Here is a 20,266-nt window from a genome sequence, read left to right on the forward strand (position 1 = left end):
GAAACGAGTTTAAATAATAGAATAATAAAATAAACATTGTAAAAAGTTGTAGCGTGAGTTATAGCTTTACAAATGAATAAAAAGCAATAACCCCTAAAATTTAAAATTTAGAACAGCTTACATTAAACCAAATAGTAAGCCACAAAGAACATTCTGGAGGGGTTCTTTCAACGTTATGAAAAAGTTACTTGGTCTAATAATGTTCTCAAAATATTAACACAAAATACATTATTTCTGGAACTTTTTTCTAAATTATTTTAGTCGGATGTTCTTATTTTGTATTATATTTTTTATATATTATCTAGTTTTAGATGTCTAAGAGAACTTTCAAAAGTAATATTCCTATAATGTTTGCAAAATCTTAAAAAAGAATATTCCCATACCATTGTCTCTAATGTTCACATAACTAAGAAAATCATAAAAAACAAAAAAACTTAAAAATAAATTTCACATGTCCTGTATTTGGGACACGGTGTTTTTTTTCCTGGACAGTAATGGTGGAAATTTGAAATGTCTGTTTGTAGTCAAGATTTTAAAGGGGTAGCCTATTTACACTTGATGACTTCACATTCTTGTGATTAGACTGATGACCAAATGTAAATGCCCTCCAAGAATCATGCAAGATGTGAATAATGTCTGTAATAGAAGTGCATTACATTGGGTTTTAAAAAATGACCCTATCCTAAAAATGTTCACCAAAGTAAAAAGTGAGTGCTTCACCTATAGATATCTCTTGATGTGTGTAAATGGCAAATTGTCTCATCCATTTGTTTCTCCCACCTTAAACTTTTTATTTCTTGTTATTACTCATTTTCCACTTGAAGGATATAACAGCACAGATGCACAGAAAGAGTTACTACAAAATGTCAAGGGTGTCATTTGGAAAATGTCAAACACCGCCTGGCATGAGAAGGGTGATATATTTTTAAAGCTCTTCTGTTAATTTAGTAAGCAGTCAGTGGTCCTCTGGTTCATCTCACCCTGGGGGTTTGAGAAAAAATAGACACTGGAAAAGGTCTAAACCATTCCAGCCACTTTGCCCCTGATGATTCATTCACCTACACACTCAAATCCATGTATTTAGCCAAACATCTGCTTTAAACTGTCTTCTCATTTGCTAATCCCCTATGGTTGCTTTCCCCCTGTTTGCACAGATGTCGTTTAAAGTTTAAGACCTGCATTTTCTTTTGCTTCTGGTGGTTCAGTTTGTGTGGTTTATCATTCTCCCTCTCAAACTTGCAATGGATATTTGACATCTAAAGGGTACTGGACAACAATAATTTTTATGTTTACAGCTATCCTTTGCTTGGAGGTAATGTTTTACTGTATGCATAAAAGCATCTTTTTCCATTTACAGCCTTTCAAAGGTATACCTGTATTTTAATGGTATTTATTTTTTCTTGCAAGAAAAATTTACTACCAGTCTAAAGTTTAGGATTCATAAACTGGGGTTTATAAATTAATACTTTTATTCAGCAAGGATGCAATTTATTTAAAAACGACAGTGAAGACATTTATAATGTTAAAGAGGAAAAGACTACCACTTTCAAATAAAAGCTGTTCTTTTGAACTTTCTGTTCATCAAAGGATCCTGAAAAAAAAAATTATTTCAGTGAACTATCTAGATACTAAATAGTATAATACATGATTTAGGAGTGAATCATGTTACATATCTCTTAATGTCTTTCCCTGAAGAAAGAATCCTCATCTATGTATAAATAAGTTCACAAGAAAATGTCCAACTAATGTATATGCAGCTCTCAGGTATGGCACGTCTAACAACAACGAAAAAGATATGAAAGTGTCTTTGAGCTCTTAATAACTTGTACACTTGTCTCACGAGACAATCCCAATCCTTTTCCAACCCACTCACCCCTCTGGGGTCCATGTCTCATGAGAAGTCTTCCTGTGTCTTCACTCTCCAGCTGATGTCATGACCAAGGACAATGTCACAGCCTATTAAAATCGTCCACACTGCTGGATCAGACTCTGTCTTTGCTTCTTAAAAGAAGTAGGTGGAGAGGTAGAGATAGGGAGAGCAATCCCTTTATCCATGCTGAAATGAAATTTAAACCCCTACTGTTTTATACCGTGGAACGAACGTTAATGTGGATTCATTCCCTTTTGATTTTTAAATCTCCTGCTTCTCTTGTGTTTTAAATGAGATTACATGTCACAGCTTAAATGACTAGACAGAGGAATTTATATGGAGAAACAGAATCTGTTCATTGGTCACTTTGTATGTTAATTGGGATGTTCCCATTGTATGCAATGGATTGTTTCCTCAAAACTCAGCAGAACAGCAGAACTTGGTGACTTTTAAGAAAATGTTTTAAATAGGTATGCTGTGTCAGACAGAAATGTAAAAAAAAAAAAAAAAGTATTGTCATTAACATACACACGTTCTTTCGCAGTAACAATACTACAGAAGAAAAGGGTTCTTGGTCAAAACTCTGGAAACAACGCACTCATGTAAACATTGCAGACAACATACACAGGTCTGTGTTGTTTCATTACAGAGCTGATGCTAACAAGAAACAGAGAGTCGAGTACTTGCTGAAAGCTAAACTTGTGCATGGCAGGATACTCCTGAGATGATTAATGTCTTTGCTTATGATTTAATTAATCTATTAATACCACTGATACGTTTCCTGCTGCAGAGAGAGAAGGTCAGTGTCAGAATAAATCTGGACATTCATTAACCCCTAAAGCCAAACTTCTAATCTTCAGAAAGGTCTGTAAAGAGGCAAGAGAAATGGCATCTAGAATGCTTTTAAAGAAATAGTCTGATCTTCTCAATGAATGGTTGATCCAGTTCACAAAAGCCAGTGTGAATAGTTTGATTAGATGGATCCAGTTTGCATTTTGAACTTAATAAATTCACAACACAATTTTTTTGGCAGTGTACAGTAATGCATACTACCATCCAACAAATTGGGGTTATTTTTCTTATGCTCACCAAGTTTGCATTTATTTGATAAAAAATGCAATAAAAACAGCAATATTTTTAAATATTACTAGAATTTAAAGTAACTGTTTCAATTTGAATATATTTTAAAAGGTCATGTATTACTGTAATGCAAAGCTGAATTTTCAGCATCATTACTCCAGTCTTCAATGACTCATGATCCTTCAAAAATCATTCTAATATGCAGATTTTCTGTTTGAGAAACATTTGTGCTGCTTTATATATATATATATCTGGATTCTTTTATCCATAGACAGTTAAAAATAAAACAGATATCTTGTGTAACTTACTAAACTAAACTAAAAGTATTATCACAGGTCAATGACAGCACCATCACAATTGATTGATTGTGCTTCTATTGGATCAAGCAAAAAATAACTGCTTTCATAAGGTACCCATAAATCCAGGTATATACTTGATAGACACTCTAGATTAAAACAAGACAAGGTTTTTTAGATCTGTCCTATGATTGATCTTTTGGGGAATTTGAGGTTGAATACAGATGAAAGAGGCTGAAACTGTAGGTGTTTTCTCCATTATCTCATGGATCAACTTTTTCCTTCAAGTTGACTTTTTCATTTCTTCACCTTATCTGGGTTGATTTCAGCATTTTTGGCCTTGTGCCTGCACTATTCTGAAAATAGATCCTTGTATGCATCCCACATTTATTTAGCTCAAATCACCCTGTTCTCTGTTTAGTAAGATAATTTCTTCATACTGCATTAGAATTTCATTTGGATTTAGTTTGATGAAGGACTAAATAATATTTATAGTCACGGTTAAAACCTCTAGCACTTTTTTGCTCCTTTTTAATTAAGGCGGTAGCACTGATGGCATTGGTCTGTCGAAGATTGTAACTAAAAAGGTTTTTAGTGTTTAATCAATGCTTAAATGTGTGAGATTTTATATCAGCAGGTTTCCTTCACACATACTAATGCCATCCTTAGACTAAATTACACTAACCTTTTACACAGTTTTGCGAACATGAAAAATAAGTAAAACACTTTACACCAGCGAAGTCAGAGGATGATTTAACACAGAGGATGATTTAAAATTTACAAACGTTAACTTTTCCTTTAACGTTTGTAACTTTTTATTTATTTTATAATTTGTATATAATTTTCATATCTGCTAGAAAGCATTTTAATTAAAAACATAACAAATGGAATAATATCATTCTAAAATGGCAAACAAATTGAAAAAGCATTAAATATGTAAAACATAGGCTGACAAAAAAAAGGCTTGTTTAGCTCATTGTGTTTATTTTTATTTATTTAGCGCTATGTTTTCTAATTTTGATAAAACCATTCCCAAATAAATTATTGGAGTGCATTTTACAACAAGATACTATTTCAGATTTTGATCAAATTTGCAGTAAATATTTATCAGCTACAAAGCATTTTAAGTATTTAATTTAAATGTAAAGGTAATATTCTAAAACTGCAAACAAATTGGGGGAAAAAAAGAATTAAAATATTTCATTGATTGAAATGAAAAATGTTAAACATTGTTTGCAGTGCACAATGACTCAAAGGGTTAGTTCTCCTAAAAATGAAAAGTAGGACATAGATTACTCTGAAGTCAGTTTAGACTGCATCAGTCCAAAAGAAGTGAAATAAAAAGCACCCATCCGTAAAAATAAGTGTGTAACACGGCTCTGGGGGGTGAACGAAGGCCTCCTGTAGCGAATTGATGCATTTTTGAAAGAAAAGTAACCAGATTTAAAACGTAATAATCACTGTAATGTAGCTTGCGCTCACTGTTGTACAGATCAGAGACTCTGACTCAATTCATATGAAAGAAGAAATCCATAGGATGACTTCAAGGTGATTAATTTATTGGCTAATTTTCATTTTTGGGAGAACTAACCCTTTAATATTTCGATTTGAAACAGACTTTTAGCAGGCCTTAACAAAACAAAACAATAAATCACAAAACTTGATCTGAAGTACATGTAGTAAGAACATGCCACAACTTGGTCAAATAACCAGCTATACATACTCAGCATACCGTAATGGTTAACATGTTTTTCTCTAATGAGACTGTATGGGGTTATATCAGTTTCTCCTGCTCCAGATCTCATTGTTTTTCTCATCTTTTATCAAGGCAGTGATATCTACAACTTGGTGGAAAAAAACCTGGCCAGGCATTTTTCCCTCGGAAAGTGAACGGAAAGCTGTGAAACCTGGTGCCAGCTCTTACCTGGCCTTCCAAACCCAGAGATAAACTTGAAGCAGAAAGATGAGTCAAAAGCGATACATCGATGATTTAGAGCCTTGCTGTTGCCAGCTTTCAGGGAGCCCAGAGGAAACTCCTCACCTTCGCCAGGAAAACTGATGGGACGAGAGGAATCAGTGAAGGAATGATATGTTCTGTCAGATGAAGTCTAACAATAACTGAGAGAATCTCTTCTGCACCAGGGAGATATAAAAGAGAGCCGAGGGGTGGAAATATTATGGTGGAAAGTAAACAAGGGCCAACATGTGGAGAAGAAGAAAGAAGATGTGTCAGAGACACGAGGAAAGGTCATTTTTAAAACTTTTTTTTAAAAATAGGTTACCCCAAAATAAAACTTTGCTGAAAATTTCTTCTTCTTCTTCTTCTTCTTGCATAACTTACTCACCAATGGATTTTCTGCAGTGAATGGGTGCCATCAGAATGAGAGTACAAACTGCTGATAAAAACATCATAGCACTACTCCAGTCCATAATTAACATCTTGTGAAGCAAAAAGCTGTGTGTTTGTAAGAAACAAATCCAGTCTACATCCATCATATCAGAAACAAATATTTTGGAAGGCCTAAGAGTGAGCAAATTTTCATTTTGCACTATTATTCAAGTTATTCCTGTATTTCGGTTTCATTTTAAGTTTTGTTTATTGTTTAACTGATTGATTTGAAACCTAATTGCATCTTTTGCATTATTTTTCTTTCTCTCTCTCTCTCTCTCTCTCTCTCATTCTCTCTCTCTCTCTCTCTCTCTATATATATATGTAGTCACTATGTGTTTTGCTGATTGTCACTATTGTTAAGTTTGCACACCCCTGGAATCTGTCTCCTTTTATGAAATATTTAATTATAAAAAATATATATTATTCAGAAAATAATACATATTATTAATATGTATTATATATTAATTCATGTTATAGTAATGTAATATTAATTAAATTAATTATGTATAATTTAAACATTTTAAATTAAGCATATTTAATATTTACATTTTATAAAAAAATAATGTAATAATGTATAAAATATTGCTTTTTTAATAACTTTATAAAATATTTATTTATTTATGTACTATAATGTACAATATTATTGGCACATATTGTAAAGTAAAAAAAATCAAGTTTCTGTCTTACAAGTTACTTAATAATTACAAAAGGTTCACATTTGCAACCAAACTGAACATTATTTACCGTTATAGTGACTACAAGTACAAATGCACAATCATATACAGTCATTCAACAGTTTTTTGTTTGTTTGTTTGTGTGTTATGGCAGAAAATTATCTGTCCTGCATTTATTAAGTTATTCAGTTTTCTGCCTATGATCTTACTGTTAAAGCTTGTAAACACCTGGTGATGCTTTACAGAGCAAACACAGTGCTACTCCCATTTAATCTGACAAGCACAAATATTATTAGGAAAATAATCTGCTGTTTATGTGATCATTATTGTCATACTGATATTTTTTGAAAGTCTAGAGAGCTTTGTTAAATAATTAGTACTAAACTCTGCCTAACCAACAACTGAATTCAGTTCAGGCGTATAATAACAGCAGTAAATTTGAGCTAGAGGAGACTTCACCTTTCATCAGTGTCATGTCAGGCTGCTGTCACCTCAGACTCATTTAACCAAGAAGAAAATTCATGTAAGTGTTTTTAGCATCTGCCAGATAAGCAACGCATCTGTTCTCATTTGCACAAAGTGACAAAGAGCTGCTGAAAATAAAAGCAGACTGAGACTGAGCTGTTGTTTCAAACATGTGCCAGTCATTTCTTTCTGTACGTGACAGCTTGTGATATGCTTAACGTTGGCAAATCATTATTTCAACAGATGTGCATCCGGTTCTAAATGGCAGATAATTAACTTGAGTATGTGTACTGTTCACATCAGATTTATCAAGTTTCTTCGTCCACAAAGTTATCATAGTCCATACTGCAGGGTTCATTCTAGAGCATCTGGATTTGCTTTTCCATTTACTGAAGACATTTGGTCACTCTTCTGATTTTTTCTTATATTCTCTTATATACTCTTTTTTTTTTGTTTATTGTCTCATTCCTTGAGCCCTTCAAGTGATCTGATGCATAGCCAAAACTCTGACTGACTGACCTTTCCTTTTTTCAATTTTGTACGTATGTGTGTGTAATCAAATCCCTCAAAAAATTATAATGTATCCATGTTTTAAGAGATTGAATCAAAATATCACATTTTCAGTTTTTTCCTATATTTTGAGTTTAAGTTGCATTTAAATGTTGTATTTATTTTGTTAGTTGTATTTTTAAGTCCATTTTAAGACTATCTATGAAAAGGTAAGATTTCATGGACCAATTCTGTCGTAACTTTTTATTTTTATCTTAAAGGAAAACTTCAATCAGAAATGACTAATCATGCTAATCATGCTAATCATGTAGCCTCAGGCCATCCAAGATAGTTTGTTTGTTCATCAGGACAGATTTAGAGAAATTTGGATGTGAACTGATTGACTGGAGTTGTGTGTGTTACCTGTGGATTTATTGTGATGGTTTTATCAGCTGTTTGATTTCTCATTCTGATGGCACCCATTCACTGCAGAGCATCCACTGGTGAGCAAGTGATGGAATGCAAAATTGTCCAAATCTGTTCTGATGACTCCTCTACATCTTAGATGGCCATTTTTGGGTAATTGGTAATTAATTTTTGGGTATTTAATCACATAAAATAGAATAGCTTCAAATGCATTATATGGTTAACTTCCCCTCTTAAATAATAATAATAATTAAGTACAGGTCTATTACATGAATTCAGCATATTGTTAATCACTATGGATGAAAAATATATTTTACTATATAAAATAAATCAAACACATTTGTCTTTGTAATTAAATACTATACAAAGATAAGATGAAAAATAATAATAAAATAAAAGACCAGCTTATGAAAGCTAACCTAATATAACCTTTGGATATTACAAATCCCCTTTAATATAGAAAAACTAAACGTGAAAACCACACGTTATTAAAAGACACCTTAGTGCCAATGTCAAACCAAAAAAATATAAAATATCTTATTTTAATACTTTTCTTATTAATGACTGATTCTTATTACTTTTCTCTAAATGACTGAGTGTTCAGTGTGTTTCTACAGCTCTCGTGCCATTAATTTACTGTCCATTAACCATTTAAAGAGAAGCATGTCAGTCTAAGACTAGTTATACACTCTCTCCTTTAAATTGGATTTGAATGGATTAACTCCAGCCTTGTTTCCCAGAAAGCCTCATTCTTACTGTTCATAATTACATTTTACACTGAAATGCAAATTCAGGTCAAAGTGTCATTAAGGTCATCCGCATCTCTTTTACTTTGGTCTGCAATGCTTGAAGTTTATACTGTAAAGTTGTGCTTCTCGATACCCAAAATGAGTTTTCATGTGTTCATAATGTTGATAAATTGTTAATAGAACATGCAACTAAATCTGTATTAAGTCAGCAAACTGTTTTGTAATGGTTTCATGACTCACTCTACTTCAAACAAACCTCTTCACTTGTGCAGTCTGAGTCATTTAGTATTGTACATTTGTATATATCAAAAAATCTCTAAACTACAGCTCTAAAAAGCAAAACTGCATCTACAGTCTGAGGCAACTTGCAGAAGTTTTTTCTTTTTTTCAAATTTAACAGTACTTGTGTCTTATTAACATACAATTAAATCTACTACATATTTTACAACAATAAATTCTCTTCTAATGATGCCCAGGAAAATAGATTTAGGGTATAGTTCACCTAAAATTTATATTCTGCAATTATTTACACACTCATGTCATTCCAACCTGTTTGTATTCATTTTTTTCTGCAGATGTTTTGAAGAACATTGGAGTCCAAACAACATTGACTCATTGTATGGATAAAAAAAGTTTCACAGATGCAAATCAAGTCAGGTTTGAAAAAACATGAAGGTGAGTAAATTATTCCAGAATTTTCATTTTTGGGTGAACTATAGCATTACAGAATACCTAAAACACAGTACTTTACAGAACAGCTTTATCAAAGAAATGGCATGCCTGATGGGAACACATATGTGGTTACAGGGACGTGTGGGATATTTTTATGGCATTTTTCTCAAAGGATTCCTCGTGAGTCCCAGGAGAAGGGTGCACAGAAGTCTTTCCACAGACACATCCAGATGTGTGAGCGTGTTTTCCCAGTGATGCTGAACAGATGGCATTCAAATGCTTGAGTACCTGATTTAGCCTGACCTATAAAATAAAAAGCTGATTCTTCTGTTGCCTAAAGATCATGCTTCTTATTTCACGCTTTATTTTCAACTATTGTGCACAATTTAGGGTGCATGAACAATTTAGAGTGTATTACACAGTGTGATACATGTGTGAGTGGAAATTCCTGTGAAGATTGTATTTTTGGGGGCAGAGGGTCATGGAAAAAAATGGATCTTCATATCCCTAGATAAATTGTCTGCGCAAGGTGGGAGGAGTTAGTGCAAACAACCTTTCCCCCAACCAAAGAAAATGGCTATTTGAATACACTTAAAATAAACATTGCTTATAAATAATGTTCGGAGAAAAGAAGAAGAAAAAAAAGGGATATAACAGCTTGAGAGAAGCTGGAAACTCGCTCAATATAGGAGGAGGGCTGTAATTTCTCGACCTCCAGTGAATCTTTACCCATAAATTGGAGCACATGTGGTTGGCAAAATGGAGCATCATTCTTCCAGCGAGAGGCGGAGTTAACCGGACCGAGAAGCGCTCCGCTGATCTGAATTTTCACACGGGTAAAGAGAGGCGCTCGGCTCGGCTCGGCTCGGCTCGGTGCTGCCAGGTTTGCTTTGTGGACGCAGTTCAAAAGAGGGAGGCATAAAAAAGAAAGAGATAAGAAAGTATAAGACGTAAAAGAACATATACAATCATAATAATAATTGTAATGACCACTATGGCCGTTCCTGCGACTCTTCCGGTTCACTCTGGGACTTCTGCGGTGTCCGGTAAACTATTCAGAACCGACCCCTTCTTCTCGAGTCCGGCGGACTCTCCGCGACTGATCAACTCACTGAACGCGACACTTCCGAGCGGCGCAGCGACGAACGAATGCAAAATCGTGGAAGTGCACGGAGTGAAAGTCGCTTCTTTCAACGTTGATGGACAGGAGCTTATTTGTCTCCCCCAAGTCTTCGACCTTTTCTTGAAGCACCTTGTCGGCGGACTGCACACCGTGTACACGAAACTCAAGCGTTTGGATATAAACCCCGTGGTGTGCACCGTGGAGCAGGTGCGCGTGTTGCGCGGACTCGGTGCCATCCAGCCCGGAGTGAACCGCTGCAAACTCATTTGCAGAAAGGATTTCGAAGCGTTGTACAACGACTGTACCAACGCAAGGTTCGTTTAACTTTTTTTTTTTTCGGTTTATAGTTTTAATAACTGGTGATTGTACATTAGATTTTGAATTGCATTACTCCGAATAAATATTTTTTGTACTTTTACTTTAGTAATTTCTTATTCTTAAACATAACACGCACCGCAGTGAAGCAGACGTGTGAAAAAACAGGCAGACTGTATTTTACACCAGGGCAGGGTGGAGGAACATAGTGTCCCGTTATGCTGCTTATAAGTCATTTCAAATGGCAGGCAACAGAAAGCAACAAGTGGAGCCCCAGTTTGACTCGATTGCAAATGTCCAGGACGATAAAACAGAAATGTTTTTAAAATCTAGTTTAAAACCCTAGCTCAAAGATAGTTCTTAGCAATGGAATTTTTGTGTTCATGCTCGTTTCATACAAGAATATTTAATTTCTGCAAAAATGTCAAAAGGCATATCCTTAGTTAAAACGACTTATACATTGAATACAATTTTATTCAACCTAAAACTTGGTATTGATTCACTATGATTTTCTTTTTGTTTTTGTTTTATAGTTTTCATGGGGATTTCTGCATGTTGGTTATGCCACACTGACATTGATTTGGCAGCCAAAACTTTTCAAATATTACAGTAAATTGCAAACAAACAAATTAATTTATTCATTACAAAAGAAAACCTTTTAATGTGACTCACTTTAAGACACACAAAAGGAATTAAATGACCTTAAGCCAGAAAGTGAAAACACAAAGTGAGATTTTTTATTTTTTTATTTTTTTTAATTTTTTATAACTTAAAGGATCCAGACCAAAAATACAGCACCAATGCAAAGTCCTGCAACTGCTAATATGAAAAAGGTATTTTCTTGGTAAAACATTTAGTGAACATTTGCTATCATTAATACATCACAATGTGCTTATGTTCCCCATGGACACCGTGAAATACTTTCAGGGACCCCCAGGGGTACACAGACCCCGAATGAAAACCCTGGCTCTAATTAGATGGAATAGTTCCGTCAGGAACCATTAGTTCTGTAAATACACGTTATGCGTCAGCTTGTGGATTTTTTGAGACCAAAGTGTAATTGCAATTCTTTGAAGCCCAGTGCATGCCTGTCCTGTTCAATCCCCTAAGATCCTCACGTACAGATCATTTTTCCAGTTCCCTCCGTTATGTAAACGCTTATGCATTGGTCAAGATAGTAAACTGTTTATTTGCTTTGCGACCTCACTGCTTGTTTTTCCATTAAGTGCGTTTTGAGCATCCTGTGTTTAATTTCATTACTAACATCAATAATATCAGACTTCTAAACCGAGAGAGAGAGAGAACAAACTAGATTGCATTTCGACATAACAAAGACTGTATTTGCTTGTAGTCTAATAATGTAATGAATTTAAACATTTCATTTGAGTAACAGCTTCTGTTTAGCTTTTAGTGATTATCTACATGACTGTATACATTTTAGCATGTTTTGTACAGTGCTGTGAAAGCTCTGGGATCATGTAGCCTCTACAGAGTCAAGTTACAGTCGTGCTTTATTCACAGCAGACAATAGGTTAAAATTTGGCGCTTTGAACGTGATGTCTTAATCCTTCTCTTTGTTGCGGTCTGTTTGTGCAGAGACCATAACTGAATAGAGGGGAGATATATTGTCATATTAGGTCATGTGTTTGGAAGAAAGCCTGTCATCAGGTTTCAAAGGGCCTTTTGGATACTTTTTAGAGCTTTGCAGGAAATATTTTTATGGCGTGTGAAAGTCAAAACTCTTGCCTCTGGTGAGATTAGGAAACTAGTCATTTGAAAAAAAGTTTTGAAATGTAAAGCTGTGACTCTTTAAGGAAATGATAGAGAGAAGTACATCTAATAGTGCTTTTGTTTGTAGATAATTATGAAACCCACTGTTTAATGGCTTTTTGTTCATGTCTGCTCATTTTGAGGACATATGTTTGCTATTGTACTGTTAAAAGAAATTTATAATTCATTCATAATTAGTTATTCATGAGAAAATACAATAAAAATGGAATGAATCCAGGAAGAACAATATAATTTTTTATAGTATTAAGAATTTAGTATTGGTCACATTTCACCTTTGTGTTGTCTGGATTGTGTTTCCAAGCAGATGGTTTACACTGCTGTGCATGAGTGAACTGCTTATTCACCTGTGACATATATTGTGGCGAACACACACATACACTCATGATTTTATTTCTCTGTATAAACAGTGATGTCTTACCATATGTGATCCTAAGAATATAAAGGGTGGCTTGATTCATTGATAGTGATAGTGATAGTGAAGTGACATTCAGCCAAGTATGGTGACCCATACTCAGAATTTGTGCTCTGCATTTAACCCATCCGAAATGCACACACACAGAGCAGTGAACACACACACACACACACTGTGAGCACACACCCGGAGCAGTGGGCAGCCATTTATGCTGCGGCGCCCGGGGAGCAGTTGGGGGTTCGATGCCTTGCTCAAGGGCACCTAAGTCGTGGTATTGAGGGTGGAGAGAGAACTGTACATGAACTCCCCCCACCCACAATTCCTGCCGGCCCGGGACTCGAACTCACAACCTTTCGATTGGGAGTCCGACTCTCTAACCATTAGGCCACGACTTCCCCAAAGTCTAGTATGCCTAGTATGTCATGCACTAAACATTACCATTTATTAAGAATTTGGAAACCATTAACATTAAGCACAATAAAACATTAAGCCTATGCCTCAGACGTTTTTGAATCATGACTGAGTCAGTATGAAGTAATGCATGATGTAATAGTGAGTCTGCTGTGGATGACTGCTTTGTCTGCTATAATATGAATGTAGAATAGCTTCTAGGATCATACTAATATTCAGCTTTTGACTCTGTAGAGGAGCCATGTCATTGGAAGCTTATTTGTGGTTGTGGCTTTTTATCTTACAATTATGGCTTTTTAAGGGAATACTGCCTTTTCCTCAAGAAACAAACCAGATTTAACCTCAGAACTGCCAGATATAAAGTATTACCGAACAATTGTGAGAAAATGTCAAGCTTGTTTCCACCCACGTAGGTTAACTAAATCTAAAGGTAAACCTAAAACGAAAACCATAGAAAATCATTTCAATTGTTTGAAATAAAATAAAGTCTAACTGAAATAAAATATATAAAAATGAGGCAAAAAAGGCATTTAAAAATATATATATATATATTCACTTAGTTTATCTTGATGTACTAAAATAACTCAAATTAAATTCAGAAATAATAATAACTATATCGAAATTAAAAGACGATGAAACACAACAAAGTTACTAAAACTTTTTGAAATTAAAAAGAAAATGAAACATTTAAAAATAAATTATATAATAATAAAAACTATAATGGTATATCAGTGATACTAAAATAACACTATTTTGCCGCTGAACAAAAACATTAAAAAGGCAATTGCTTATAACTGCAATTCTTTAATTTTTATGGGTAAAAAATTCCAAATTGTGAGATATAAAGTGAGAAAGTCAGAATTATAAGATTAAAAAGCCACAATTCCCTTTTTATTTTTTTATTCCATGGCGGAAATAATCTTTTGTACATTTCTCTATTTCTGTAGGCACTGCATTGTGAATCCAGTAACCTGTTAATATGGGGGCCACTGCAAATGCATGCAGTGTAAAACAGGCCAAACATGGCATTATGTGATGCTTCAAGCAGTGAGTGTGAAGACTATGAGAGCAGCAGTCATTCATTTGATTCCTTATTGAGTTGTGTCTCAGCTGAGGTCATTCAGTACATTCAGTACTAATGAGCTGCACTAGGGGTGCAGTTGCACTCAGCGAGGTTAATGTGTAGCGTGAAGTGGACATTTTGATAACACTTAATTACATTTGTCCACATCAGAGGCGGATGTTCGATGGTATGACTTCTGCGTCTGCTTTGTGCCTCTTTGTGAAGAATCAGGCTGTAAATATTACAAACTTCCTCTTTAGAAAGTTATTGTACAGAGTAGGTGAATATCAGGAACATGCAGATGATAAAGCCCATTTATGCTCAGACTGCAATCATTAGATTGCAAGTTCATATAATAAAAATTTGGTACCTGATTAGAAATGATAGAAAGTATAGTATAGTCTTAATAATGATATAATTAATTATTTACATGATGTAAACTACCATTTGAAAGTTTGGGGTCAGTGTGATTTAAAAAAAAAAAGAAATTAAAGGGATAGTTCACCCAAAAATGAAAATTAGGTGTCTATCTGCTTACCCCCAGGGCATCCAAGATGTAGGTGACTTTGTTTCTTCAGTAGAACACAAATTATGATTTTTAGATTCAGTCATTGGCAAATGGTAACAGAATCTATGAGAGTAAAAAAAAAACATGCACAGACAAACCCATATTAAACCCTGCGGCTCGTGACGATAAATTGATGTGTAAAGACAAAAAATGATCATTCTGTGAAAGAAACTGAACAGTATTTATATAGTTTTTTTTACCTCACGCAATATGCAAACTGTTAGAACTCTTGTGAACACGCAATGGTCCACTTGAGAGATAGTTGGTGGTAATGCACTTATAAGTCTGCGATCTGCCATTATGCAAGAAGAAGAAGAAAAATAATGTCTCACACGATTGCTGCTGTGAAGCGCTTTCACAAGGGTTCAAACAGTTCAGACATTTGGTGAATCAGAGGTAAAAAAACAAAACAAAAAACCTATATAAATACTTTTCAGTTTCTTGCACAGACCGTTCGTTTTGTGTCTTTACTCATCAATATATCGTCACGAGCCGCAAGGTTTAATTTGGATTTGTCTGTGCATGTTTTTTTTTATTCTCATAGATTCTGTTACCATTTGCCATGAATTGAACGACTGAGAAACTGCAACGACTGAAGCTAAAAATCTTAATTTATGTTCTAATGAAGAAACAAAGTCACCTACATCTTGGATGCCCTGGGGGTTAGCAAATAAACATCTAATTTTAATTTTTGGGTAAACTATCGCTTTAACACTTTTATTCATCGAGGATTCATTAAATTGATAGGGGACATTTTAAAATGTTAAGAAAAACCTATTTCAAATAAATTCTGTTCTTTTGAGCTTTCTATTCATCAAAGAACAGCCACACAAGTTTTTCAGCATTGATAATAATATCAGTTGTTGTTTTTTTAGCACAAAATCGGCATATTATAATTATTTCTAAATGACCTTGTTACGTTGAAGACTGGAGTAATGACGCTGAAAATTCAGATTTGCATCACAGGAATATATATACAGTACAGACCAAAGGTTTGGACACACCTTCTCATTCAAAGAGTTTTCTTTATTTTCATGACTATGAAAATTGTAGATTCACACTGAAGGCATCAAAACTATGAATTAACACATGTGGAATTATATATGGAATTATATACATAACAAAAAAGTGTGAAACAACTGAAAATATGTCATGAAAATAAAGAAAACTCTTTGAATGAGAAGGTGTGTCCAAACTTTTGGTCTGTACTGTATATATATATTTATAATATAAGTTATTTTAAATTAAAGTGATATTTCACAAAATTACAGTTTTATATATTTTTTAATCAAATAAATGCAGCCTTGGTGAGCATAAGATACTTTTGTTAAAAACAGAATCAGAAAACCCCAAATTTTGATTGGCATTATTTTTATTGGTATATAATGCTTCCTGTTTCTTTTGTTTTCAGTTACAGTTGGTTTCAAAGATTGTGTGTAATCTTTTATGGACATAGGTGAAACCAAACAGATAATAAAAGCGTTAAGAGCTTTTTACTGTTTGTGGTGAGACAAGAGCTTTATTTAGCAGTGAGATCACAAAGAGACGTCCTGTATGTTACGCAAAACGATTAGCTGATTGTGAGGCACTAAGTGACAGGTTAGCACATTAAGTGCTCGAGATACTGAATGAAACAGGAGGAATCTGGCATCTTTTTTTCATGACCTGACTCTTGTGCGGTTCACAGATGCATAAATGAATGATCTCGTCTAGACGCAACAAGAGTCAGCTTGTTTTCAGACAAACGGATCCTCCACCTCACTTGTTTTAGCCTTAGCATCATGACCTGTTTATGACTTCTGTTGAGTGTGTCATGCCTCTGTGTTTGCATTGTGGTCGTGGGGACGGGTAACATGCGGATGGATAGATGTGCTGTGATAATGTTTCTCTGAAAAAATTCTGTTCGGCTCTCTTATCTGAGTGAAGGAGATAAGCTGCTGTAAAACAGTCAGCTTCCCCTTAAGACAGTCGAGCAGACAAACGCACACTCCCTCCCCACGCTTTTTCCTGTTGAGGTGTGGATGTTATGGATGGATGTTAGACACATGATAAGCCCTCTCTTCCTACTCACCTCTCCATTAGAGGCTTGAAGAAAACAAAAATGCTTGACAGTATATCTTTCAAAACCAGTTTTTTTTTTGCCTTCCTTTTAAAGGAGAAATCTAATTGATCAAGCCACAATGTATTAAATTACTTAAGGGAAGAGTTGTTCAGCAACACCACATAAGGTGACACTTTATTTATCCTTTAGATTATAACAGTGTCCGCCCACTTTTTTAACGGCCTTGGTTTTGGAAGTATTTTTCTCATTAATTTTTCCAATAGGAATAATAATAATAAAAAAAAACAGTGTCTATTTACACTAAGTGCAAATAGCCCAACTTGTTGGCGGAGTCTATTTACACTAAATCTGCCAACTGACGTGTGATTGAGCTTGTCAACACTACCAAAGATGATTGTGTAACAAAGGCTCCAATGGCATAGATATTAAAGGACATGATTGACCAGATCCCTCCCTTTTCTCTCCCTTTTCAAAATCTCATATCACATCGGAGAGGCATTTATTTTCAATAAAAATGAAGGAAATAACTGAAAAGTTGAAAATAAAATAGGGTTAGAGTATATAGGGAGGGCTTATATTGTCCCAATAAGGTGGCATCTATTTAATCATTTGAATTCAAATTATAATTTACACTCAATATGTATTGAATGCATACTGTTTCACAATGTATTACAATTATGAGTTGCAGATAATTAGCACTATTTGCAATAAGTATGAAGTTCCGGTTCGGGAGGAGCCTATATCATTAAGTCCTGTCAATCATCATTACAAGCCTATATAAGCAGCTCTCATTGCACCGTCCCAGCATCAATTCTTCCAGCATCCCTCCACCTCCCCATCTCCACGTCTGCTCCTGTCTTTCTCCCTCTAGGTAGTACCGAAATGGGGGTTGAACTCGGTGCTCAAGCTGAGCCTCAGGTTTGGGCCTCCATTAAGGATAGCAAGCCAAGTTCATTTACCATTAACCATCAGGACTGGATGGGCAGGTGAACTCGTGAAATAGCAGAATATACTGCTGCACTTAGTGTAAATAGAATCCAGTGTTATTTGCACTTAGTGTAAACAGCATCGCTATTTGCACTTAGTGTAATTAGCATCTATCACTAGTAAAATGGGCTGCAATTTTTTACAAAAAGAAATCCAGTCTTGGGCGAGAACTTATATTTTTTCCTGTATTGCTTTTCACATGTGTTTGGTTGTGAAACATAGTTTGTAGACCAGACAGAGTTGTCTGTGATTCTTTCTATAGAAAAGTTGGGTAATGTGTGACTCCCACCCCCCGTCGCTGATCCATCATGTAGTATGCACACAACAGACAGTCGTGTAGTGTGAGAAGAACAGTGATCCTGAATTCATGCATGTGTTCCTGGCATACGTTTATTATTAATTTCTGGTTGTGTATGAAAACCCTTTTAATCGTGTTAAGATCACTGTAACATGTCTCTCATGGTCTATTGCTTTATTTCAGTCTTGTCTGCTGTATTGTAACTCACTCTCCCAGTTTTCCTATTCTTCCCCTGTAGCACCTTTGAGAATGCTGCTCGCGTCTCTCTGACCGATCACAAGGTGTCATCCCTGACTGTGCTGACTTGACACTTTCCCAACACACATACACACATACACACACAGAGGTTTGTTTATTGGCTTGCAAATATGTCCTCTATCTAAAAAGGACAGAGAGGGAGGAAAGCAGAGAGAATTGAATAAGTAAATGTTTTAATATGCAGGAGGCAAAGAGGAAAAGAAAGACAGGAAGAGAGAAGGAGAGGTATTCATGAGGTAGAGGCAGAAACTGGCAAGCAGTCAATGCAGAATTGTGGTCATTAGTGATGCTTGCTTAACGTACTGTAAGCGTTACTTTTACTATTTCTCATACTTTTGTGATTTAAACAAACTGCAAAAAAATGTGAACTTTGGTGTTTAACTCATTTTATATAATTCGGTTTTATCCATGTCTGTATATGAATAACTAGCTTAAATTGCTCAAATACTATTTCTTTAAGTGGTCAGATGTGTGCATTTTCACCTGGCAAAATTATCAAACAAACTGCAAAACCATGAAGACTTGCAATGTGTCAGGGAGCCTTGACCATCCTGACCACCTAGCAACCACACAGAACACCCTAGCAACCACCTATCTGCACCTATCTGTGAATCATGATTGCAACAGTTTTATTGATACTTTTCAGAATGTAATTAAATTGAAAGTTCCAACATATGGAACACTATTCACTATTTTAGAGCAGATCATAAGTGTGTTATGAAAACAAATAACACACAAACTATATTCACTTGGTTATTTTGTCCTTTAAATACATTTCTATATTTACTCAAGCATTAATAAAAAATGCTTTAAGCCACCAGTTGTTGTGCCCCCTTTCCCTTTTTCACTCTATGAATAGAAATCAGCATTAATGTTTTCAGTTTGCTTCTGTGATTCTTTTTAGAAAGAGAATGAATGAAGGCTTTGTGTGGTGAAGCAACAGAGCAGCAGATAAAACTGTGCCTCTTTTTCTCTCTCTCGCTCTGTCCATTTCCTCCACTGCTTTCATTCTCAGCGTTCAAAATGCATTACTAAATGCATACTCTCATTTAAATACACAATTATATGTTTTATGAATTATATGTATTTTAAAATTTTTAATAAAAAAATATTTTATTTAAATATATATATATATACAATTATTCATATTTTAAATTGTTCTTGCCCATACAAAACTCACCAACACCATTCTTGTGTGTTGTGTGTGCTTGTACTAAGTATTAGTAAGTAATTGTCAGACTTCATAGCCTGAACAATGTGTTCTTTTCATAATATTCTGTACAAACATAGCGTCAGGGCATGTAAATTATATTGGTTTTGAACACTGAATAAGTCTCAAGTTGTCTCACTGTGATCTTATAATTCATTCTCTCCCTTACTTTACTCTTTGTAGTTTTTTTTTATGGCCATTTTTTCTTGTTTTCTCTGCCATCTCCTTCCTCTTCTGCTCTTCTCACTCAATTGAAAATGAGAGACAGTAATTAGCTCGTCTGTGGTCTACAGAACCAGCCAGAGAAAGATGATGCTATTGTATTTCTCAAAAGAAAGTCAATAGATGTCATTGTGTATGTGTGTATAAATGGGTGTGTGGAGGTGTGATTAAGCTTGTGTCTGTGTGTGTGAGAGAGAGCATATGTTTATGTATGTGCTGCCTGTCTATCCTTATTATCGTACTTGATAGTAGCAAAGAAAGAGGCAAAGGGCTACATAAATTCAATACCAAGCTCAAATGGAAAGAAAGAAATTAAAGACGACAACCTTGACCAATCAATAAAGGGAGGGATTCCCTCCAGACCTGAGCACTATGACTTCATAGTAGAAAAAAAACAAAGAAACAGATGCTTTGTCTTATCAAGCATGTCAGT

At 34.8% G+C, this 20,266-nt stretch overlaps 1 protein-coding gene across 5 annotated transcripts in view; it reads left to right on the plus strand.

The window, feature by feature from the left end:
* The first annotated feature begins 9,898 nt into the window (after positions 1 to 9,898).
* Positions 9,899 to 20,266, plus strand: part of dachb (dachshund b) — a 36,964-nt gene continuing 26,596 nt past the window's right edge. For 2 of the 5 annotated variants that reach the window (XM_059553661.1, XM_059553664.1), the window contains exon 1: positions 9,899 to 10,550. In XM_059553661.1, coding sequence (XP_059409644.1) covers positions 10,099 to 10,550 — 452 coding nt within the window. In that variant the 5' untranslated portion in view covers positions 9,899 to 10,098. The remainder of the gene's footprint in view (positions 10,551 to 20,266) is intronic. The other 3 variants (XM_059553660.1, XM_059553663.1, XM_059553662.1) reach the window with 2 other exon arrangements.

This window comes from Carassius carassius, chromosome 7, assembly GCF_963082965.1.
Source record: "Carassius carassius chromosome 7, fCarCar2.1, whole genome shotgun sequence".
Classification (NCBI taxonomy): Eukaryota; Metazoa; Chordata; class Actinopteri; order Cypriniformes; family Cyprinidae; genus Carassius; species Carassius carassius.